General features: G+C 43.6%; 1 protein-coding gene across 2 annotated transcripts in view; it reads left to right on the plus strand.

Moving 5' to 3' along the window:
• IPMK (inositol polyphosphate multikinase) overlaps positions 1 to 21,998 on the plus strand; it is a 78,996-nt gene that overhangs the window by 39,310 nt on the left and 17,688 nt on the right. For both annotated transcript variants that reach the window (XM_054033822.1, XM_054033823.1), the window contains exons 3-4: positions 2,785 to 2,881; positions 15,119 to 15,291. In XM_054033822.1, the coding sequence (XP_053889797.1) occupies positions 2,785 to 2,881; positions 15,119 to 15,291 (270 nt within the window). The remainder of the gene's footprint in view (positions 1 to 2,784; positions 2,882 to 15,118; positions 15,292 to 21,998) is intronic.

A 21,998-nucleotide genomic window follows, 5' to 3' on the forward strand; every position in this document is an offset into this window, starting at 1 on the left:
ACATCAGGTAACTGAACTCTTTTTTTTCTGGTTCATGTCAACAGAATTGTCGACTCAGTTTGATTTGTAGAATATTTACCATCAATGTGAGCTAAGAGAACCCAGATCCAGGTTGACAATGAGGAAAGCAGTCTCGTTACATGTAAACTGAACAGATTTGTTTTGGAAGTCACTAAGGCAACAAACATGAAACCTCCCAATGCTGTTATGTAGGAGTTTTGTTTTTCAGAGTAGAACCCCATTTAAAGACTTGTTTGCATGGTGTGGCAAAGCGCATATGTTAACATTAAAAAATACCTAGTTCGAGGTCTACTCTGGGCAGTTAAAGTGCAACACATTAGGGTGCTTTTACAAATTAGACCCCTCTGTACTCCCTCTTGCCAGGGCAGTGGAAATCATAAGTCTTCATCACCTAGGGCATCAGACGGTAGGCAGGGTTGGCTGAAATGAGAATGGACATGGACATCCTACTGAACACTGTCACTAGGTCAGAATCCAGTATTAGCTTACCTACACTGAAACAGACCAGACCTCCAGAACACCCTCATCTTGTGTAGTCTACCATGTGTATCCTATGTAGGTGTCCATGACTCTGACACAGTAGTCCTGCATAATGACGATGTAGTGGCCCTTCCTGTTAATGTACCTGCTTAAGTTGGCGGGCATATGATAAGTATAGGCGTGCCATCAATAGCACTTGCACAGTTTGGGAATGCCATCTGTTCAAACTCCACAGTTATTTCTGAATAACCTCCCTACGTTGCTGTAGAGCAATAATTGCTTTCAGATTTCTGTGACCACTGTGTCAAATAGGGATTTGCCAATCCCAAAATTATTACAATAGATCGGTATGGAGTTGCTGGGTTCCATAGTTCAATAGCAACGTGCTTCTGGACCATTATTGCTTCTCTTGTCTGAGTGTTTTGGTCCTTCAGGCCCCAGGCGAATTCTCTTCTCTCCCCCCCGCCCCCCATCTCCAGGGATCTTGCTTTCCTCATACAAAAGTTCTGGGTCTACTGCTGATTGTATATTTCCATCACAATATATAGTCCCACCACTCTGGTCCTGGGAGTGGGGTGATGGTGTGTTTGCTGTGAAAGAGAACATCAGCTGGGTCCAGGCCTCCATATCTGCGTGGTACTGATCTCTTCTTAGTGTGCTTTTAACAGTAAGCACCACCGCTGCCTTCTCTGGGGAAACCGACTCTTTAAGTCTTTTAGTGGCAGCTTTCGCAGAGGCACGCCAAAGAAACATTGCCTTCATAAAAAATAGTAGTTGTTGGTCCTAGCTGTTGCAATGAGCAGGTTGCATATCTTAGAGCACAAGCAGGTAAAAGCACAACAGCTTGTGTCCTGGCAGGCAGTGGATTTCCTGGGCCTAGATCATGTCTTCCCACAGTTCCCAGAGGGGACAGACACTTTTTCCACAGACGAAGCCTAAGACAAAAATGCTTAGACCAGCTTTAACATTCTGCTGCTGCTTGATGCTCCAATGTACTTGAATTGACATAAATAGTCACAATTGAGGTTTGTCTTGATGTTTGTGGAATTGTAACTAGACTTTTTTGTTCACCTTTGTCCTAAAGCCATTGTGGTATCATTTAGTTCAGTTTACCATGTAACATCTTCAGTTTTGAGGAGGAGATTCAATTATAAGAAGGAAATCTCCTGCCGTGGCTATATGGGTTAGTTTTACAACATAAATGGGGCCCTGTTTGTTGGGGAGTTGTATTTAAGTTTTGGATTTAAGAAGCTTTGTAAACAGTTTGGAAATGCAATTAAAACATTGCAGTATGGTCTGTTGCAGAATGCGAATGTGTTAGTATTTCTAAGTAACTACTACACTGTGCCTGGGGGGTCTTCCAGCACAGTTGCTACAATGTGGATAGGAATTGACCCACATCTGCAATGGCTTTGGGGCCTTGCTGTCTACAAGTGTTTAGACTTGATGTTTAACAGTGGTCTGTATCCTTTATCAGTGTGGACATGCATTTTTTGGGGGGGGTCTAAAACCCATGCTAGTAAAAGTGTGCTCTAAGTTATCTGCTGTGCTGCCTGCAGCTACGTTCTCTGACAAAAAATTCCATTCCACGCTAGCCAGGGAAATGTTTTTTAGAACCCTGCTAGCAACAACACCATTTAAAAGTGGTTGTAGTTATAGGACCGTCTCTAAATTCCAGTTTATGTGAATGAGAAATTAATACTGCAGAAATGTAATAAAGAGCGGCTACTATTCCCAAACAATTTTTTCCAACCGTTTCTTGCCAAATTCAAGAAAAAAAACAAAAGCGGAGGAAATCTGATGTATCTGAATAGCGTGTTATGGCTGTGTAATTATTCAAAGGATGTACTGAGGTTTTTGGGGGTGGGGAAGTGAGGAAAAAAGAATCCAAACTGAATCTGTATTCTAAGCTTGATACAATTTAAAATGGCTAAAATCTATAGTAATCCTTCAAAATCCAGGATTTAGGATAGAAGAATGAACTCAGTCTGTACTATACTGGCTTTTTAATACCAACAATTACAGCTTAAATTTTGATAAGAAAAGATTAACTATTTTTTTTTTGTTTGTTTGTTCAAGTTAGCTAATACAGTGTTCCCTGGATAGTAAAAATCAATGTATGTTCTGCATGCTGGAAGATTACAAATATCTTGAATTTCTCATATATACTTGTAGGTTTTTACATGTAAAGTAGTTGTAAACATTCTAGAATACAGGTAGCAGTTGGCTCTTGAAAATATAAAATGCATAATTTAAAGTTATATTTCCCCTCTTTTGTTTCAGGTTTATGCTGCTGACTGTTGTGACAGTGTTCTTCTAGAGCTGCGGAAATACTTGCCAAAATATTTTGGCAGCTGGTCACCACCTACTGCACCTAATGGTATTGTTTTAATTTTATGCTAGCTGTCCAAACTGGATGGGAAATTTTCTGGGAAATTAGTTTGGCAATACCAAACTTTGTAACTTTTTTGTAGCATAATCCTATTCCCTATAACATCACCTACAGTATAAGAGTCATTTAAATAGGTACCCTGTTTAAGAAGAAGTTTTAATGTAGGAAAAATATTTTGTCCTACAGATATTCCTGAGTCTGAGTGAGAACAAGATCTGACACCTTAAAACTTTATTTGTATTATGCTGTAAATATGTTACACTTTTTTCTCTGATCTTTCTGGTGGGTAACTGGAAACAAAGATACAAATTTCTGCTTTATATTTAAGAAATGAACTAGTGTCCCCACTTTCTTATCTATTATCCATATGGGAAGATAGAACCTCTGGCTAGGGTGACCAGATATCCTGATTTTATAGGGACAGTCCAGATTTTGGGGGCTTTTTCTTATATAGGCACCTATTACCTCCCATCCTCCTGTCCCGATTTTTTACATTTGCTATCTGGTCACCTTACCTCTGGTACAGGACACTATAAAGCCCATCTAAATCTTTGGCCACCTTTTAATTAGCAGTTGAACTCTTTTTGTATAACTCTATTACGTGTTGCTTATGCTCCCTGTGGATAACTTGTTTTCCATTAACAAGTCTGAATTATTCTGTGTAAAGAAATTCTACTATAATTCCTTTAGGCCTGGTACCTCGTTGGTTCATATTAATGCCTTCTTGCGTTTTGTATTTGGCAGTATCTCAAAGAGCTTTGTTATAGTACCTATGCTTTTTTATTCTTCATTATTTGGTATGGAGTCAGCCCCTCTGGGGCTATCCAGGGTCCTTCTGCTGCAGCACATGGCTTGTCTCCTCAGTCATGGAGCCCCCTGCTCCCCTTCTTCAGCATGTCCGTCTCTTTTCTTCACTCCTGCTGAAATGTTCCTGTGAGTCCCTCAAGTTTATATGTCTTGTTATCAACACCTGGTTCTCTTTTCCTGCTGCCAATAAATTTCCACTCTTCAAACACCAGCCCCTTTGTTGAGGGACTGGAGAATGTAGGTTCTCCTAGGCTTGAGTTAGCCCATTGTCCTCAGGTGTTTCCACCTGAATAGCTGATTGTAAAGGTGTAACAACGGAGTATTGTTCCTGCTCTGGCTGAAATGTGAGAGAGCCCTGTCAGCCCCAGGTAGAATCCATACACACAGAGAGATATTCAATAATGCAGAAATTTTCATAAGAACTTGATAATATCAACCAGAATTTATAAACTGTACAGAGAGCATGCCAAAATCATCACTACCTCTGGGAATGTTCTATTGGGAAAGGAGTGGGGGTTGGAGAGAAGATTGATCTAGACCGGGGGTCGGCAACCTATGGCATGCGTGCCGATTTTTAATGGCACGCTGCTGCCTGCCGGGGTCCCGGCCGCCGGCCCTGCTCAGGCCGCTGCCAAACCCAGGCCGGCAGTGGGCTGGGTGGGGCCGGCAGCCGGGACCCCGTCAGGCTGCAGCATGCCATTAAAAATTCTGCCCGGCCCCGCCTGCTCTTCTCCGTCCCCTGCCCACCGCTCTCTCCTGTGGGGGCAGGGGGCAGAAGCTTGGTCCTGCTGGCTGCTGCTGCAGGGCAGCCTCCACCGGCAGCCAAGCTTCCTCCTCCCCCGCTTCTTCTCCTAGCATGCTGGGTTCCTGTCCCTCTTCCTCTACCTCTCTGTGTCCGAACAGGCTGATGGCCTGCAGAGGGAGGGGGCGAAGCGGAGCTGGAACCACAGCCTCAGTGCGCTCGCTGCTCCGGAGAAGAAGCGGGAATGGGGCCTTGGGGAAAGGAGTGTGGAATCAGGGCATATTCCCTCCAGCCCCCTGCCGTGAGCCACTCAGGGCAGGGGGCTGGGAGCATCCCCACGACTCCAGCCCACACCCCCAGCCCACTGCCCTGAGCTCTGCACCTCCGCACGATCCCAGCCCTGGCTCCGGCACCCCCACACATACCCAGCTCCCCCACACTCCATGCCCTGACTCCTGCACCCCCTCACACGCCCCCAGCCCTCTGCCCTGACTCCACCCCCCCACATATCTAGCCCCCCCACACCCAATGCCCTGACTGTTGCACCCCCCACATCCCCACCCCCACCCTGAGCACCAACCCCCCCTCCACATTCCTACCTGCACCTCTCACACCAAATGGGAGCTGCCCAAGTAAGCGTTCCACACCCAAACCTCCTGCCCCAACGCTTAGCCCCCTCCCTCATTCTAGTTCTTGGCCAGACCCTACACCCCAACCCCCAGCCTGCTCCTTCACCCTCAGCCCTGTGCTCAGTGCACTCCCACCCTCAGCTCAGTGCAGAGAGAAAAGAAGAGAATGGACTAAAACCAGGGAGAAGGTAGGTACCCACTCTATGTGGGCAGGGCTGGGACCCCAGACCGGCAGCGGGCTGAGCGGGGCCAGGACCCTGGCTGTTAGGAGCCGGCGGACGGAACCCCAGACCGGCAGTGGGCTGAGCTGCTCAGCCCGCGTCCGGTCTGGGGTTCTGGCTGCCGGCCCCTTGCCAGCCAGGGTCCCAGCTGCAGGCCCCGCTCAGCCTGTTGCCGGCCTAGGTGAATGGAACCCCAGGCCGGCAGCGGGCTGAGCGGGCCGGCAGTGTAAGATCAGCATTTTAATTTCATTTTAAATGAAGCTTCTTAAACATTTTGAAAACCTTGTTTACTTTACATACTATAGAGTTATAGGATATGGACAAGTTGTCTTCTCCCAATCCCTACCCCCAATAAATTGCTGTAAAATTGGAGAAAGACAAATTGATTTGAACTTAGGTTTCATGGAGTAAGGGTAATTGAAGATTATTAGTAATATACAAAAACATGATTCTGAAGGCATGCATAAGCCAAAATATCCATTTTAAATTGTCTGCTGAAACTTTTAGGGATCTGATCATTGCTGCCTGGCTATTTCTCCTGTTTACTTTTCAGTACTTCATTACTATTCAGTGTATCTTACTTTTGGGATCTGATTTTCTTCATCTGGACTAAGAACAGGGCAGATCAATATGAATTATTTTCAAATTTTTCCTCCTTTGTTGCTGATAGCAACTTAGGTTCCCCCTGGTTCATTCATTTATTTCAAAATGTCTTTGTAAGTTATGAAAACAAATCAGATGCCTCAAATAATTATTCCACTACTTCTTCCAGCAGAGACTGAATGCTTAAGCAAGTTCATACTGATGCAGGGGTGGGCAAATTATGGCCTGCAGACCGGATCCGGCCTGTTAGGGATTTGGATCTGGCCTGTGGGATTGCCACCCCCGGGGTGCTGCGGGCCCCGTGCCGCTTCCGGAAGCGGCCGGCATCACGTCCCTGCGGCCCCGGGTAGGGGTGCGGGGTTGGGGCAGAAGGCTCTGTGTTCTGCCCTTGCCTTCAGGTACTACCCCTCGCAGCTCCCATTGGCCGGGAATGGGGAACCGTAGCCATTGGAAGCTTCGGGGTGTGTGGGGGGGTACCTGCAGGTGAGGGCAGAGCCCTCTGCCCCCCTCCCTCTGGGGCCGCTGGGAGATGGTGCCGGCCGCTTCTGGGAGCGGCGTGGGGCCAGGGCATCTGTCCTAGCCCTGCTGCGTGCCGCTGCCACCCTGGAGCTGCTCCAGGTAAGTGGCGCCAGGCCGGCGCCTGCACCCTGAACCCCTCCTGCACCCCAAGCCCTTGCCCTGAGCCCCTTTGTACATTCTGCACACCACCTGCGCCCCAACCCCTTGCCCGAGCCCCTTCCTGTACACCACACCCCCTCCAACACCCTGCACTTCCTCCCGCAACTCAACCCCCTGCCCTAGCCCTACATTCATGGCCCTGCATGCAATTTCCCCACCCAGATGTCGCCCTCGGGCCAAAAAGTTTGCCCACTCCTGTTATAGACACAATGAAAATAGAGCCATAGTCAGGAAAATGGGAACCAGTAATAATACCCAATTCTTAACTTCCTGATCAGAAGTCTCTGTCCTCCAGATCTTTCAATTACATGAACAGTACTTAAGTGCTGGGGAATAGGTCTTATTTAGGATTCTATGTTTCATATCATGGTATAACTGTGAGTAGAACACTATCTCAAATTGATATACATGTACTTTGGAAACTTATTTAACCCTCAGACTATAAAGGGGACTTAAAATATTGTCAGGATAATAATGAACACTTTTGAAGTGCAGTTGTGCTCAGGAAAATGTATCAAAAGTGCACTCTCACTCAAGAGATCTGATCTTTGTGCAGAGACTTTCATCAACCTGATTTACTGACAGCTTTTATTACTTCTATTAGCACTACAAAATCAGCCCTGCTAGAGGAGAGCAAGCTGGTTATATTCTGGCTCATTCATCAAGAGGAATTGTTAACTACATTCCAGCTGCTGAACTTTTACTACTTCTCCTCTTTACTTTTAACTGATTTCAACCGTGGAAGTGTTCTGTAGCTTTTCTATAGCTTACTTTATGCTTTGGGGGTTTTATATATTTTCATATTTCTCTAGGCCCAATTAAACCCCCAAACACAAAGTAATGTAATCGTCAAATAGGTTATATTTGAAAAAAGCAAAACTGTTAGGAGGGAGAAGTGTTAAGTGTGAGATTTGGGAATGGTTTACAGAAGGCCACAGTTGGTAGAAATGGATGTGTGAAGAATATTGGAATTATCTGTTAATTTTGTGAATGTGAGATAGATACAGAAGTGTGCGTGTGTTTGTGGACTTGCTGATTGTTTTTGGTTAGCTCTCTGGAACATGGAGGGTTAGTTCCAGCTGGAGCTCTCCCCAGGTATCCAGGACCCTGGCAAGGACTCTGATTCAGTTGCCTGCTACTCATATGGAGATGGTTGAAAGATTAGTTCCTACCTTCTCTGGAGAAATGCATAAATTAGTTTATCCTTATTCAGGAGCCCTGCTCAAAACCTCAAGAGCCCTTTGTATGGGAACTTCTTAATAAAGGAACTTAGAAATGGGTAAAAGAGAGCCTATGACTGTCATAGAAGCAGAAGTTGCAGGGGTGCAGCCTGTCTTGCTCAGCCCCAGTTGCTGTGTGTATCTGCATCAAGTAGGACCTACTTAAGCTGGCAAGGAAAGACTTAATTTAGAGAAGATAATATGCATTTGGGCTACTCTTACTTTAATCTTCTTACCTCTGCTTGTGATGTTCCTATGGATAAATAAATCATACACCGCTACCTCGATATAACGCGACCCGATATAACACGAATTCGGATATAACGTGGTAAAGCAGTGCTCCGGGGGGGCGCGGCTGTGCACTCCAGTGGATCAAAGCAAGTTCAATATAACGCGGTTTCACCTAAAATGCGGTAAGATTTTTTTTTTTGGCTCCCGAGGACAGCGTTATATCAAGGTAGAGGTGTTTTTGAACTTGGTTTTGAACAAGCTGTTTCCTGTCACTGCGCTTCCCAGCTGGTCACAGCTCCTGGAGAGAGCCTAAAGCACGCTTCTCATTTGTACCTGTGGAGGTAATAAGATTGGTACATGGGAGGATGCTGTAACTTGCTGATCCAGACAAAAGTGGAGTGAATTTCAGGATTCCACCCTGAGAGAAGTGCAAGTATAGGTCTGTTACTTGAAGGAAGTGAGAGAGAGAGAGGCCAAAGATAAAGTTCATCCTGGAACTGTAACCGGACGTTTCTTCTTTTATTCATTGAGTGCAGATAGTGGGCTCAAACCTTTCCCTACACAGAACACGTAGTCCCTGCTTCAGTTCAGACAGTTGCTACCGTAGAGATATCTGCTGTGATGCACAGATGAAAGCATACGCTCAAAGTAGTGGAGATGTCTAGAAGATATTATTATTGAAAGACTTTGCTGTAGAAGTGTGTTTCAAGATGAGATTTGAAGGAAGAGAAGAAGGTGATTTGGATTTGTGTGGAAAACAGAAGAAAGATGAAGAAAAATGGAGTAATGAGAGTAAAATGGCAAGAGGCTAAATGAGAGCAGAAATGTAGATTGCACAAAGTTGTGCAGGATCTTGAAGGAGATGGTGAGAAATTTGAACTTGATGCAGAAGAAGTATTAGGATGTACAAAATTCTTCTTTTTAAAAAGGAAATCTTTAAACAAACCCTTGTATTCTTGACACGCTTGTGCATTTTGGCATGGCTGCTTGCAAAGGGGTCGTGTAAAATGAATGAAATGATGGTCTGTAAAGGTGGGGAAATTTTTTTTCTCATGATCACGTATGGCTTACAAGTTCAAAATTGGCTAAACCGGGGATTGGTGTCCAGCATATGAGAGAGAATACAAATCTGATGACTGCTGGGAGAAAAGAATATGCCTGCATTTATCCACAGGGTGCTAATTGTGGCCCTAAAGTGTTTTAGTTTCAGCAGTAGATGTGCTGAAAACCTGTACAATGGGTGTCATGTTGTCTGAAAGTTAGATTTGTGACTAGTGCTAACATTTCTGCACTCTTTTCCTCCACCCATTTTCTGTATAGCCTGGTCATCTCCCCATCTTGCATGGAGTACTGCCATGTATTAAGGCTAAGCAAGTGTGTGGAATGGGGAGCATAGTTGTTTGGGAGCCAAGGGGTGGGAAATAAGCTGATTAAAATGGACCCTTATCTCTTGCAGGCTCTTTCTGCTTCAGGGAAGGAATTGTAATCGTTTGAGTTGCATTTCCTTTTCCGCACTCCTCCTGGGGTGACACAGCAAATACACTGCTCCATACTCAAACTGACCCTAAAGGCTTTCTAACCTACAATATAGAACCTGGTACCTGTGAAAAGTGGAGACATGATCGCACATAAGCGTGTCTGAAAATGCCAACAGAGAGCATTTCTTCTTGGATAGACATACAGACTTGATATAACATCTTGAATGTGTTTCTATCCAAAAGACTTATGCGATTGTAAATAGTTTGGAAGTTTCTGTTATGTTTCTGTTAAAGATTTTATTGCACACACTGGGCCAAAATGCTTTGTTGCTGAGTACAGATAGAAACTTCTGTCTTGAACTAGGATAGTCAAACTGGATGAGAGAAGTGGGTGGAGAATTTTTACCTTGCTATGGTAAGGATATGAGATGTGCCTTTTTCCCCTAAAACCACAATTCCCATTGATTTTTAATTCCACTTGTCTCATGTTTAAAAATAATACTTACCGGTAATTTGATCATTGGTACTTATTTTAAATTTATTAAAGACTCATGTGAATCAAACTCCTGAATTCCTTTTCAGCAATAAATTGGAATCTTGATTCAGTACCGGATAGGCTGTTGTAATTAGTGTGTTTTCCTGAGGCAGGAAGATTGGTGGCTACCTTTTGAGACTTAATTGCAACAGAATTTGTAGGTGTACTGTGCTAGTGCGTGTGTGGCTTTTTTTATTCACTGGTATAGATTTGTCCTCCCTATTCTAACACTTAGGCCTGGTCTACACTAGGAGGTTATGTCGAATTTAGCAGCGTTAAATCGAATTAACCCTGCACCCGTCCACACAATGAAGCTATTTAGTTCGACATAGGGGTCTCTTAAATTCGATTTCTGTTCTCCTCCCCAATGAGGGGAGTAGGGCTAAATTCGGCATGGCCATGTCGAATTAGGGTAGGTGTGGATGGAAATCAACGCTAATAGCTCCGGGAGCTATCCCACAGTGCACCACTCTGACGCTCTGGACAGCAATCCGAGCTTGGATGGTCTGACCAGCCACACAGGAAAAGCCCCGGGAAAATTTGAATTCCTTTTCCTGTCTGGGAAGTTTGAATCTCATTTCCTGTTTGGACATCATGGCGAGCTCAGCAGCACTGGCAGTGATGCAGAGCTCTCCAGCAGAGGTGACCATGCAATCTCAGAATAGAAAGAGGGCCCCAGCAGGGACTGATCGGGAAGTCTTGGATCTGATTGCTGTGTGGGGCGATGAGTCCGTGCTTTTGGAGCTGCGATCGAAAAGACGGAATGCAAAGATCTACGAGAAGATCTCAAAAGCCGTGACCGAGAGAGGATACAGCCGGGATGCAATGCAGTGCCGCGTGAAAATCAAGGAGCTGAGACAAGCGTACCAGAAGACCAAAGAGTCAAACGGATGCTCCGGATCCCAGCCCCAGACATGCCGTTTCTACGAGGCACTTCATTCCATTCTAGGTGCGGCCGCCACCACTACCCCACCACTGACGGTGGACTCTGAGGATGGGATATTGTCGACGGCCGCTTCCTTGGAGATGTTAGCGGACGGGGAAGATGAGGAAGGTGAGGAGGAGGAGGCAGTCGACAGCGCTTATAATGCTGATTTCCTCGACAGCCAGGATCTCTTCATCACCCTCACAGAGATCCCCTACCAGCTGTCCCCAGGCGTTAACCCAGACCCTGAATCAGGGGAAGGATCAGTCGGTAAGTGTTTTAAACATGTAAACATTTATTTTGAACAGAACAGGAATATTAACAATGGGTTTTTCATGATTAGTTTGCCCTAGGCGCTCTACTTTTTAGTCCTTGCCAGTGCAGCTACTGGAAAAGAAGGTCTATATGTCTGGGGATAGAGCTGAAATCCTCATGGGACATCTCCACGAAGCTCTCCTGGAGGTAATTGGAAAGCCTTTGCATGAGGTTCCTGGGGAGAGCGGCCTTATGTGTCCTACATGGTAGGAAACTTTTCCTCGCCAGGCTATCATCAATTACTCTGGGGTCATTGCCTTGCAGAGGATGGCAGCATACGGCCCTGGTTTTTACTGGCTTTCATGCAGCATGGGTTCTTTCTCCGTCTCAGAAATTCTCAGCAGAGTGATGTCGCTCATGGTGACCTGCTTAGAATTAGGGGACTGTTACTATTGGGACTGCTTGCCTGTTCCTTTAGAGAACTGTCACCGGCGGTTTACCGCCACACAGTGGAGGCGGGAGAGGGGCAGCATACAGGGATCTTTCCCGGGGACAGCCGCGAGGGGGTGGGACAGGGGCAGAGTTCTTGCTTGCCGGATTGCCGGCAGTAGGAACTGCCCAACGATAGGAGCATTGCTTTGAACGTGAAAGGAGGGCACTGCTATACTTTAAGTTTTAAGCAGCCAAAAGTCTACGGCTTACCATGTCAGCCTTCTACCCGAATTCCGCTGTCCTGCCCCGCTTGTCTGATCTCCACTGCAAGACCCCAGGCACTGAATGCGAAGGCTGAAAACTCGACCTTGTCCTGAGTGCGCATGTGATAGGTGCTGTGCATGGTCTTGTTCACAGAGAGAGACTATGTTCATTGTTCACAAAAAATTATCTTTGTGCGGAATTCACTCCCTTTTTCCTATCCCACAGCTGCGACTGTCTCCCGACCTACCCTGGCAACCCCCTCGCAGAGGCTGGTGCAGATTAGGCGGAGAAAGAAAAGGACACGGGACGACATGTTCTCAGAATTTATGGGCTGCTCCCGAGCCGATGCGGCCCAGCAGACCCAGTGGAGGGAGAACATGTCACAATACCAGCGAGCACACAGCGAAAGGGAGGAGAGGTGGCGGCAGGAAGACCAGCAGGCGACTCAAACACTGCTTGGACTAATGAGGGAGCAAACGGACATGGTCCGGCGCCTTATGGATGTTCTGTAGGACTGGAGGCAGGAGGACAGAGCCCCGCTGCAGTCTATCTCTAACCGCCCTCCCCCGCCACAAACTCCCATACCCCCCTCACCCAAAGTCCCAAGAAGGAGGGGCGGCAGGGGCCGTGAAAACTGTCACTCCACCTCTGCAGACTGCTCAAGTACCAGAAGGCTCTCATTCCCAAAAATTTGATAAGTCCTTTCCTTCCTGCCTCACCCAAGCCCCAGTCCCAGTTTCATCCCCTAACTGTGTAGTTGCTAATAAAAGATACGTTTCTGTTAATTACTGTTTCCATCATGTTCTTTTAGGGGAGAGTGTGTTTGAAGGGGGATAGGGGGTTGGTAATTGGAGAGGACAGTCACCTTTACCAGGGTACAGACACGGGGGCAGGTTCAGCAGAAGGTCACGCACACATTGCAGTCACTAGGCACCCTGGTCAGTCTGGGAGGTGGTTTTCATGTTGTGTGGGGGGAGCCATGTGACTTTGTGGCGGGAGAGGGCGGATAGAGATCTTATGCTGCAGTCCTTATCCTGGATCACAGAGCCACGCAGCAGGGGATCTGTAACCATCCTCCCCCGCCACAAAGTCACATAGCCCCCCCACACAGAGTCCCGAAAAGGAGGGGTGGCAGGCTCCGTTGAAACAACCAGTCCACCACTGTGGACCTCTCTAGGAGCAGGAGCCTGTCATTCCTCGAGTTTAGAAGCGTTCTTTCCATCACTACGCCCGCTCCCCACCACAGTTTGCGTCCCAGTTTCAACACTTTACCGCGAAATCCATAATAAAGAAAACGGTGTTCATTAACAAAGTTCCATTTATTTTATTTTTAAACGTGTGTTGGAAGGGGGGGACGTGGTGAACGGGGTATGTAGCTGGAGAGGATAGTCAACAGTAAGTGGGTAAAGAAACGGGGGCAGGTTCAGCTTCTCTTTAAACAAACTTAATAGTCGCAGGTTGCCCTGCTCACTGAGGAACCTAGCTTTCAAAGCCTCCCGGATGCACAGCGTGTCCCGCTGGGCTCTTCTAATAGCACGGCTGTCTGGCTGGGTGTAATCAGCTGCCAGGCTATTCGCCTCAACCTCCCACCCCGACATAAAGGTCTCCCCCTTGCTCTCACAGAGATTGTGGAGCACACCGCAACCTGCAATAACAATGGGGATATTGGTTTCGCTGAGATCAGAGCGAGTCAGTAAGCTTCTCCATCTCCCCTTGAGACGTCCAAAAGCACACTCCACCACCATTCTGCACTTGCTCAGCCGGTAGTTGAAGAGTTCTTTTTCAGTGTCCAGGGGCCTGTATAGGGCTTCATGAGCCAGGGCATTAGCGGGTAGGCTGGGTCCCCGAGGATCACTATAGGCATCTCCACATCCCCAAGAGTTATTTTCTTGTCCGCGAAGTAAATACCTTCCTGCAGCCGTCTAAACAGACCAGAGTTCCTGAAAACACGAGCGTCATGAACCTTGCCCGGTCATCCTACGTTGATGTTTGTAAAACGTCCCCTACGGTCCACCAGTGCTTACAGCACCATTGAAAAGTAGCCCTTTCTGTTAATGTACTGGCTGGCCTGGTGGTCCGGTCCCAGGATAGGAATGTGAGTTCCATCTATAGCCCCACCTCAGTTTGGGAATCCCATCGCCGCGAAGCCATCTATGATGACCTGGACGTTTCCAAGGGTCACTACCTTTGAGAGCAGTAGCTCAACGATTGCATTGGCTACTTGCATCACAGCAACCCCCACGGTAGATCTGCCCACTCCAAATTGGTTCGCGACTGACCGGTAGCTGTCTGGTGTTGCAAGCTTCCAGAGGGCTATGGCCACTCGCTTCTGGACAGTCAGGGCTGCTCGCATCTGGGTGTCATTGCGCTTCAGGGCAGGGGACAGCAACTCACAAAGTTCCAGGAACGTTCCCTTCCGCATACGAAAGTTTCGCAGCCACTGTGATTCATCCCAGACCTGCAGCACTATGTGGTCCCACCAGTCAGTGCTTGTTTCCCGGGCCCAGAATCGCTGTTCCACAGCATCAACATGACCCATTGCCACCATGATGTTCACGGCGCGGGGTCCCGTGCTTTGTGAGAGGTCTGTGCCACTCTCAGACTTCATGTCCTCACCGCACTGCCGTAGCCGCCTCGCCCGATTTCTCAGCATCTGCCTCTGGAAAAGGTGGATGATAAGGTGCGAGGTGTTGACAACGGCCATAACTGCTGTGGCGTCTGTACTGTCACTCACCAGAAAAGTGCGCAAACTGATTGCCCGCCGGCGCTTTCAGGGAGGGAGGGCGGGAGTGACGGTTGGATGACAACAGTTATCCAGAACCACCCTCGACACATTTTTTTCCCCAGCAGGCACTGGGGGCTCGACCCAGAATTCCAATGGGCAGCGGGGACTGTGGGAACTGTGGGATAGCTGCCCACAGTGCACCGCTTCCAGTGTCGACACTTGCCCCGTTAGTGTGGACTCACTAAGTCGAATTACTGTCCTTAGTGTGGATACACACGTTCGACTTTGTAATATGGATTCCACATATTCGATTTAAGTACAATCGAACTACTCTCGTAGTGTAGACATACCCTTAAACTTAACATCTAACGCGTGCTTTTTTTTTTTTTTTTTTTTTCCCCCCCACACTGATTCAGGCATAACTTGTATAATAAAGTGCTTTGTGTTATCCTATTGTTAACTGAGTTGTCTTTTTAACAGATCTATACCTAAAACTGGAAGATGTGACCCGTAAGTTTAATAAGCCGTGTATAATGGATGTGAAAATAGGCCAGAAAAGTTATGATCCATATGCTTCAGCTGAGAAGATTCAACAACAGGTCAGCAAGTACCCACTAATGGAAGAAATTGGGTTCTTGGTGCTAGGCATGAGGGTAAGACCTAATCTTTTGTTGTATTCAAATTCAGTTTATGCCCTGGTCTATTGTCAAGAGTTAACAAGATTTAACTAATAGTTTTCTAGTAAATAACATACTTCTGTCCCTCCTATGTCACTAAAATGTTATCTGAGTAAATTCACAAATATTGATATGTCACATAAAATATATTTAAAATAACAGCTCATGTTTAAATGTTTTTTTAACTGTGCAACGTCCTTTCCAAGATCCTAACCATAAATTGAACATATAAATAAGTATGATACAGAAATGTGTCAAGTTAAAAATTGGGTCTTTTAAAACTGAATTTAGTTTTGTCCCAAAGAATTTATTTTCACTTGTCATCATCTAAGCTTTGGGGATTATCAAAGCAATTTTATTTTTTTAAATTATAAAGAATATATTAGTTATTTTGTATAGTAATAATCCCACATTTTAATGTGTTGGTTTGTATTATTTTGGTATATTAAAAATATTTACAAATAGAATGATTCTATGGGACATCTTGTCAGCAATACATATTAAGGCAGCTTTTGGCTTTCCTTTCAAGACACAAGGGCTCCAATCCTGCAGATACCTACATTTGCTTAACTCTGCTTATGTGAGTAGTCCAATTAATGTTGGATGGGGTTTACTCATGTACAGTTAAACACATGCCTAAGTATTTGCAAGGATCAGGGACTAAGATATTAAATAGAAATAGATGTTATATTTTTCTGAGATGAAAAGAAATTTGATGTTTGAAGTTTCAAAGAAATTTGTGGTGTGTGGAGACAGATGCACACATACATTTACAGTCTATTCTGTTTTTGGGTTTTTTTTAAGTTTTGTTTTATAGTTACGCTACTTTCTGACTTCAGTTTACCACTAACAGTGCACAAAGTTAAGTTTTTTTGGCATCATTGGACTTTAGTTCATGAAGATATTGACCACATAATGTGAAGAGACACATGTTGTGCGTTTCTCCAGTAAAGGCAGTGCTCAACAACATCGTGATTGACCTTTTCTTGCACTCAGCCTGTCCAGCATAATCTTCATGATTGTTTCAAATACAAAATTTATTTTCCCCGTCTCTTCCATGATGTCTTTCTTTCCTGTTTGTAGAAGTAATATTTCTTTATATTGCTAAAGCACTTTCCAACCACTTTTGCACTAATTATTGAGCAGTGGCAGAGATTCATAAAGTAAAATAATTGACAAGGATTTTGCTTACGAATATTTTTGCTTGTTTTTGCCAATATGGGGTCATTTTGAATAGCTAGATGCTTCTTTCCTGCATTATCATCTTTTGGTGTTGATCTCGATTTCACTTGAGAGTCGGACAGGATTTTATGTTTCAGTGAACTGACACTTGGTGTAAAATCAAAGAATTACTCTCTGGGGTGGGGGGTGGGGAGGAATATAGACCATGTTGCAGCTCCTTCATTAATTATGTTGGGGACCAAAAAGCACTTTGAGACTTGTTCTTGGATAACCTATTCATGAGCTGTACAGTCTCCTAATCTGAAATTTTGATTTAGGTAGTTTCTGGTGTGTGCATATGCTTATGCTTTAATGGGCTGAGGGAAACAACATATCTAAAGGAGAGCAGGTAAAATGCAAATACAAAAAAATTGGCTAGTTTCTTGAGCACCACACTGAGTGTGTTCTCCATCAGAAGCAGACTTTTCAAACATCAACTTCTCAAGCATTTGTACGCTTGTATCTAAATAGACATTCAAGGTAATGCACATTTGAGACCTGACAGGGGCAGGCAGAGAAGATTACAGACCTTTAGAACATCTGAACTGAACTATTGCATCTTTTTTTCTTGTCCTTGTCTGTCTTACTTTTTACTTGTATTATTACTAACCCTGGAAAATGTACTTGTAACAATCTTGCATAACTTCCCTTTATACTGAAGTGTTAAGCTGCTTATGCTGGATCATTAAGCACATAAAGATTTTGCTCTCAAATCTATAAACCAGATCATGATGTTTGAGTGCATTAAAAACTAAGCTTTATAGCCTTGAGGGCAATAGAGAGCTCCTTTTCATTAGAAGAACTATCCCATGGACTACTTAGATCATCTCTAATCTTCTGTAAACAGTAATTTTGTACATTGATTGACACGTTTCGTAGAAACCTGTCAGCCAGATTATCCTTTTCAGAAAGACTTTATTTTGTTATCGATTTACTACACACTTCAATTTGGTAAGCATTTTCTGTCTGTATTTATAGTAGATGAAGAGTGTTACTCATTTCCTTCATTTTTTTTTCTCATTGTGATGTCCTGTTACTATTTTAAGAGAGAGATCTTTGGAATAGTTTTTCTGGGATCTGTTGGGGAAAAATAATATTTGATCTGAGATTTCTGCTGTCTCAGCTAATACTGTGCTGGTATAGAATGTAAAAATGAAAATTAAGATAAATGTTTGTTCTGGAGTCTTAATAAAGTCACAGTATGTAAATAGATAATGGGGTTTTATATATATGGGTATTTAATTGAATGGGGGCAGCAAATGTAGCTGTTAAGCCAAAAAAATGAAAAAGTTAAGTTGAATTTAGTCACAAGTTCAGAAGTGAATGCATTTAATTTGTGCACGAAGTGTCCTCCCAGGAGAGCTTCATGGTGACTGCAGCCATGGTTAGAACAAAGACCATCTGCATTCCTAGTTTTGTGCCTCAGAATTCTGAGGCACAAATGTGCTGGGGTTAATTTGAAGAGGGCTGATTTTCTTATCCACACAAAACACCAGAAGCTTACGTAGTTAGTCCATGAAGATGTAGACCTGACCTAGCAGCAGGTAAAGGTGACTCTTGATACAAGAGCAATGGTAACAAGAGCTGCTTTGTCTGAGATGGAGGCCCACACTGCTTCTTGGCTGCAGGCATCAGGGTTCCACCAAGAAGTCTAAAGAGAGTGAGGGACCTTGAGGACCTGCCTTAAGCCTGAGACCTTTGGTATGGGGAGCTTGTGCAGGGCTCACTGCAGAAGGCAATGGAGATAGAGGCAGCTTTGTTCTCTTGAGCCTGTGTATCTCTCTTTAGGTCCCTCTGTTAAGGGAGAGCAAGGAGTGGCTGTGCTTTGTAAGGTGGGTTTCATGTTGAGAACTGGCCTCAAAGCAGCCCTGCATCATCTGCCCAGAGCTGTCTGCTTAAGCAGCATCAAAAGCCAAAGGGTCCAAAGCCCTTCATCGGCAAGCATCAAAAATTGAACGGCTTTTGAAGGTTTTCAGGTTGCTTAAGTATCTTAACTGAATCTTTTCATACCTTTAACGTGTTTGTGCTTCATTAAAGTTTAACCTTAATGCTGAAATTCCTTGGTGTGTAACGATTGTTTTGAAAATAATTCCCACATCTCTAATGTTTTTTACCCTAAACTACTGGTATGTGCTCTCAACCTTAACTCCTTTTTAAGGGACTGTTTGGGTTTTTTTTGTTTAGGAATTATAACATGGACACGTAGTACTTATTTAAGATTGTATAAGAGAATGTGGGAGGAGAATAAAATGACTAATCAGAAACAATTGGATTCCAGTCCCAGAAGGAAGGATGGAGATTATAGCTCTACTGGAATGTGGCTGATTTTAATTTATTGTTGTCTTTATATAACCTCTCTTCTCTGACCTATAAAACACTATATTTTATGTGTTTTTATAGTTCACTGACAATGTAAACGCAACACTTATTTTTACATTATTTTGTGATTGTGTCAACTAGTGTTTACATTCTCTGTCATTAATTGTGGTGGTCTTGTTCACATGGAAAATTCATTCAGCTTCGTAGCTACAATTATCTTCTCAGCTGGACACCATGCTGTCCTATCTAGTGCCATTGCGGTATCCATTGTGCTATCTGGATTTTGTACATCTTGTACATCTTGTACAAAAGCTGCAGGGTGAAATAGTATTTCTGTTGTTTTGTATGTACAGAGAGTTTGCTTCTTGAAGTACACCTTTTTTGTATAATGCTCAGCTAATAATGGATTGACAAGACTTTCCCCTATACCCAAATCTCTTCTGTTGGTTAACTTTTTTTCCTGTGTTCCTGTTTTATTTTTGGTAATCTGATTTTAAATGAATACGTCCGTATGCAGTCATCTGTTATACAATATGCCAGCTGTCATGTGCAAGGGATGTTGCCCTCTGATGGAGAAGATGATAAACTAAGGGCATTATAATAAAGAAAGTAGGCATTTCCTTGTTCTTCAGTCTCTCCTCTTGATACAGTTTATTATTAGAGATGATCTATAATAATAAAAATTGTTGACTAATTCAGTAGACTGCAGAGAATTGCTTTCAAGGATCATGTATTTAGTTTCATCAGTTGCCAACAGTGTTAAATATTTCTTAGCTTTCATGTGCTTGAAAGGGTAGTATGTAGAAAGATCTAGAGAAATTGAATTTGCATGATTGTGAACCATTCAACCTTCCATGCCATACAGAATTTGTTTTGCAGAGTGAAACATTCTGAGAGCCATGAGGTAGAGGATGGGAAGTAGGGAATCCATAGTGGAACTTTCTCTTACAGAGTGGTCTGCAGAGCTGGAGAGGGCACTTCTTTAGAGCAAGAGTTCCCAAACTGTGGACCGCGGTCCAAAGGTGGGCCAGGACACAGTTCCAGGTAGTCCACCGGTGCAACTGCATTGTCCAGTCAAGCTCTTAATACTTCATGTGACTCGTGTAATCTAAGTAAAAGCTATATAAATGTAATGATTTGAGCTGTATGTGTTGGACGAAGTATAGAAAAAAAAACTTTTATTTTTTAAATAAGCTGCAGTATGTTTAATTATTGCAAGTACAAGGGTGCATTTCACTGCAAGGTAACCTAGGAACATGTACGCAGTCCATCATTTACAATTGTAAAAAATGGCAAAACAATATTTCAGTCTGACATGGATTTATTAATTTTTGAAAATGAGAAGGGTGCGCTGTTTGAGAAGATAACGAAAGTCCTGGACCAACTATAGCTACACAAAATGAGCCAAGCGAATGAATAAATAAAGTGGTAAGAAAATATGATGACAAATACTTGAAGTTTGGATTCTCCTTTAGCAGATCGGATGAGTACCCATTGCCTGACTGTGTTGTGTTAACTTACTTTATATTTTTAGTTACAATATTTGATTCTTTTCTGATGAGTAGAGTTGGGTCTTTACTTCCACAGCACAGAAATTCAGATTTTACACTAAAAAAAATTGAAACACAATATAGTGTTCAAAGTTGGACAACTATTTTATTTTAAAATAAAAAAATAACACAATGTATTTTTTAACAATTTCGTTAACGTTGTGTTGCTTATTCAGTTTTATACATTTATACAGTGTTTTTTCCCTGTGTGAACATGACATTTTGCTCTCAACATTTTTTTTTTCCAACTGTAGTTTTACTAAAATTGTTTGGTTTCAGAGATCTTGAAGCTTTTCTTTGAGTGCATATTGCTAGGGATTTCTATCATTACAATTGTTTACATTAAAATGAAAAGGAAACATGTACATTGTTTATTTACAGTTTATATGTAGGTAATTAAAATCATTTTCCTCAAGAAGTGTTAATAGTGGGCCGCAGTGCCTATTGCAGCTGAACAGCTGGGCCTCAGGGAAAAAAGTTTGGGAACCCCTGCCTTAGAGCATGTTATATAGCAGAGGTTTTCAAAGTGTAGTCTGCAGTTCACTTACTGGTACCCTGTGAGAGATCAAACTGCCCTCATGTTACTAGGTCTCTGTGTTTCCAGCAGAGAGAACAGATGGGTGAACAAATAAAATAAAAAATAAAAGTAGAAATTGTGATTAACCATTGTTCAAAAAGCACTAACCACTTACAATAGCATAAGGGCAGCTAAAAATACATAAAATATTTACCTATTATTACTCTTTCCATCTAAGACATTGCTCTAGTTGATACAGAGTTGTTATGAATTGGAGGATGGGTCGAGAGAGACCAGGAGACAATTTCTCTTTTTTATTATGGTGTGTCCTAAAACACGCTTGTGAAAAGAAGCAAGTACTTTGTAAAGTAAACCTATTGTTCTATCGGAATATTTCTGGTGGTGTTTTCAATATACTAAACACAGGTGCATTTTATTTCAATGAATAGGCATTCCACTAAATGTGCACACATGTCTGAGGTATGTGAAGAATAGATTTGGAATGTGCATTCACTTCAGCGAACCTAAAGATTGTGCTCCAGATAGATTCATAGTCTCATATTGAATATTGATAATATTGTGTACTTCAGCGTGGGATTAAGTTTTTTTTTTTGTTTTTAAAAAAGGAAATTGATTACAAAACAACCAACTTTAATGCAAAGAGAATTTAACACATAAGTTGAGAAATGTAAAATATGGTGTGGGAAACAAAATTTGACACCCATATCTGCGGTATAAGAAATAGATTTTAACAGCATATACAACAGTACGAAATACTGCATAAATGCAGGGAGAGTGGGGGTGTAACAAAGCAGGCCACATACAGCTTGCAAAGACATATTAACACACCAACAGTCTCTCTTTTATTTGCCCCAAACTTAAGCAAAACAAACAAAAACAGTTCTTCAGCTCACCCTGGTCTATAACTCTCAAGGGATTTTCCCCTTTACTTCTCAGGCTGTCACTGACTCCCCTCCCAGGGGACTCTGGCAGTCCTGCTTCCTAGCTCTGAGTCCCTGGATCTCCCTCACTCTAAGCCCAGGTTCCTTCTTCTAAAGCACAGCTGGTGTTAGCAG

The sequence above is a fragment of the Malaclemys terrapin genome, chromosome 7, assembly GCF_027887155.1.
Source record: "Malaclemys terrapin pileata isolate rMalTer1 chromosome 7, rMalTer1.hap1, whole genome shotgun sequence".
Taxonomy (NCBI): domain Eukaryota; kingdom Metazoa; phylum Chordata; order Testudines; family Emydidae; genus Malaclemys; species Malaclemys terrapin.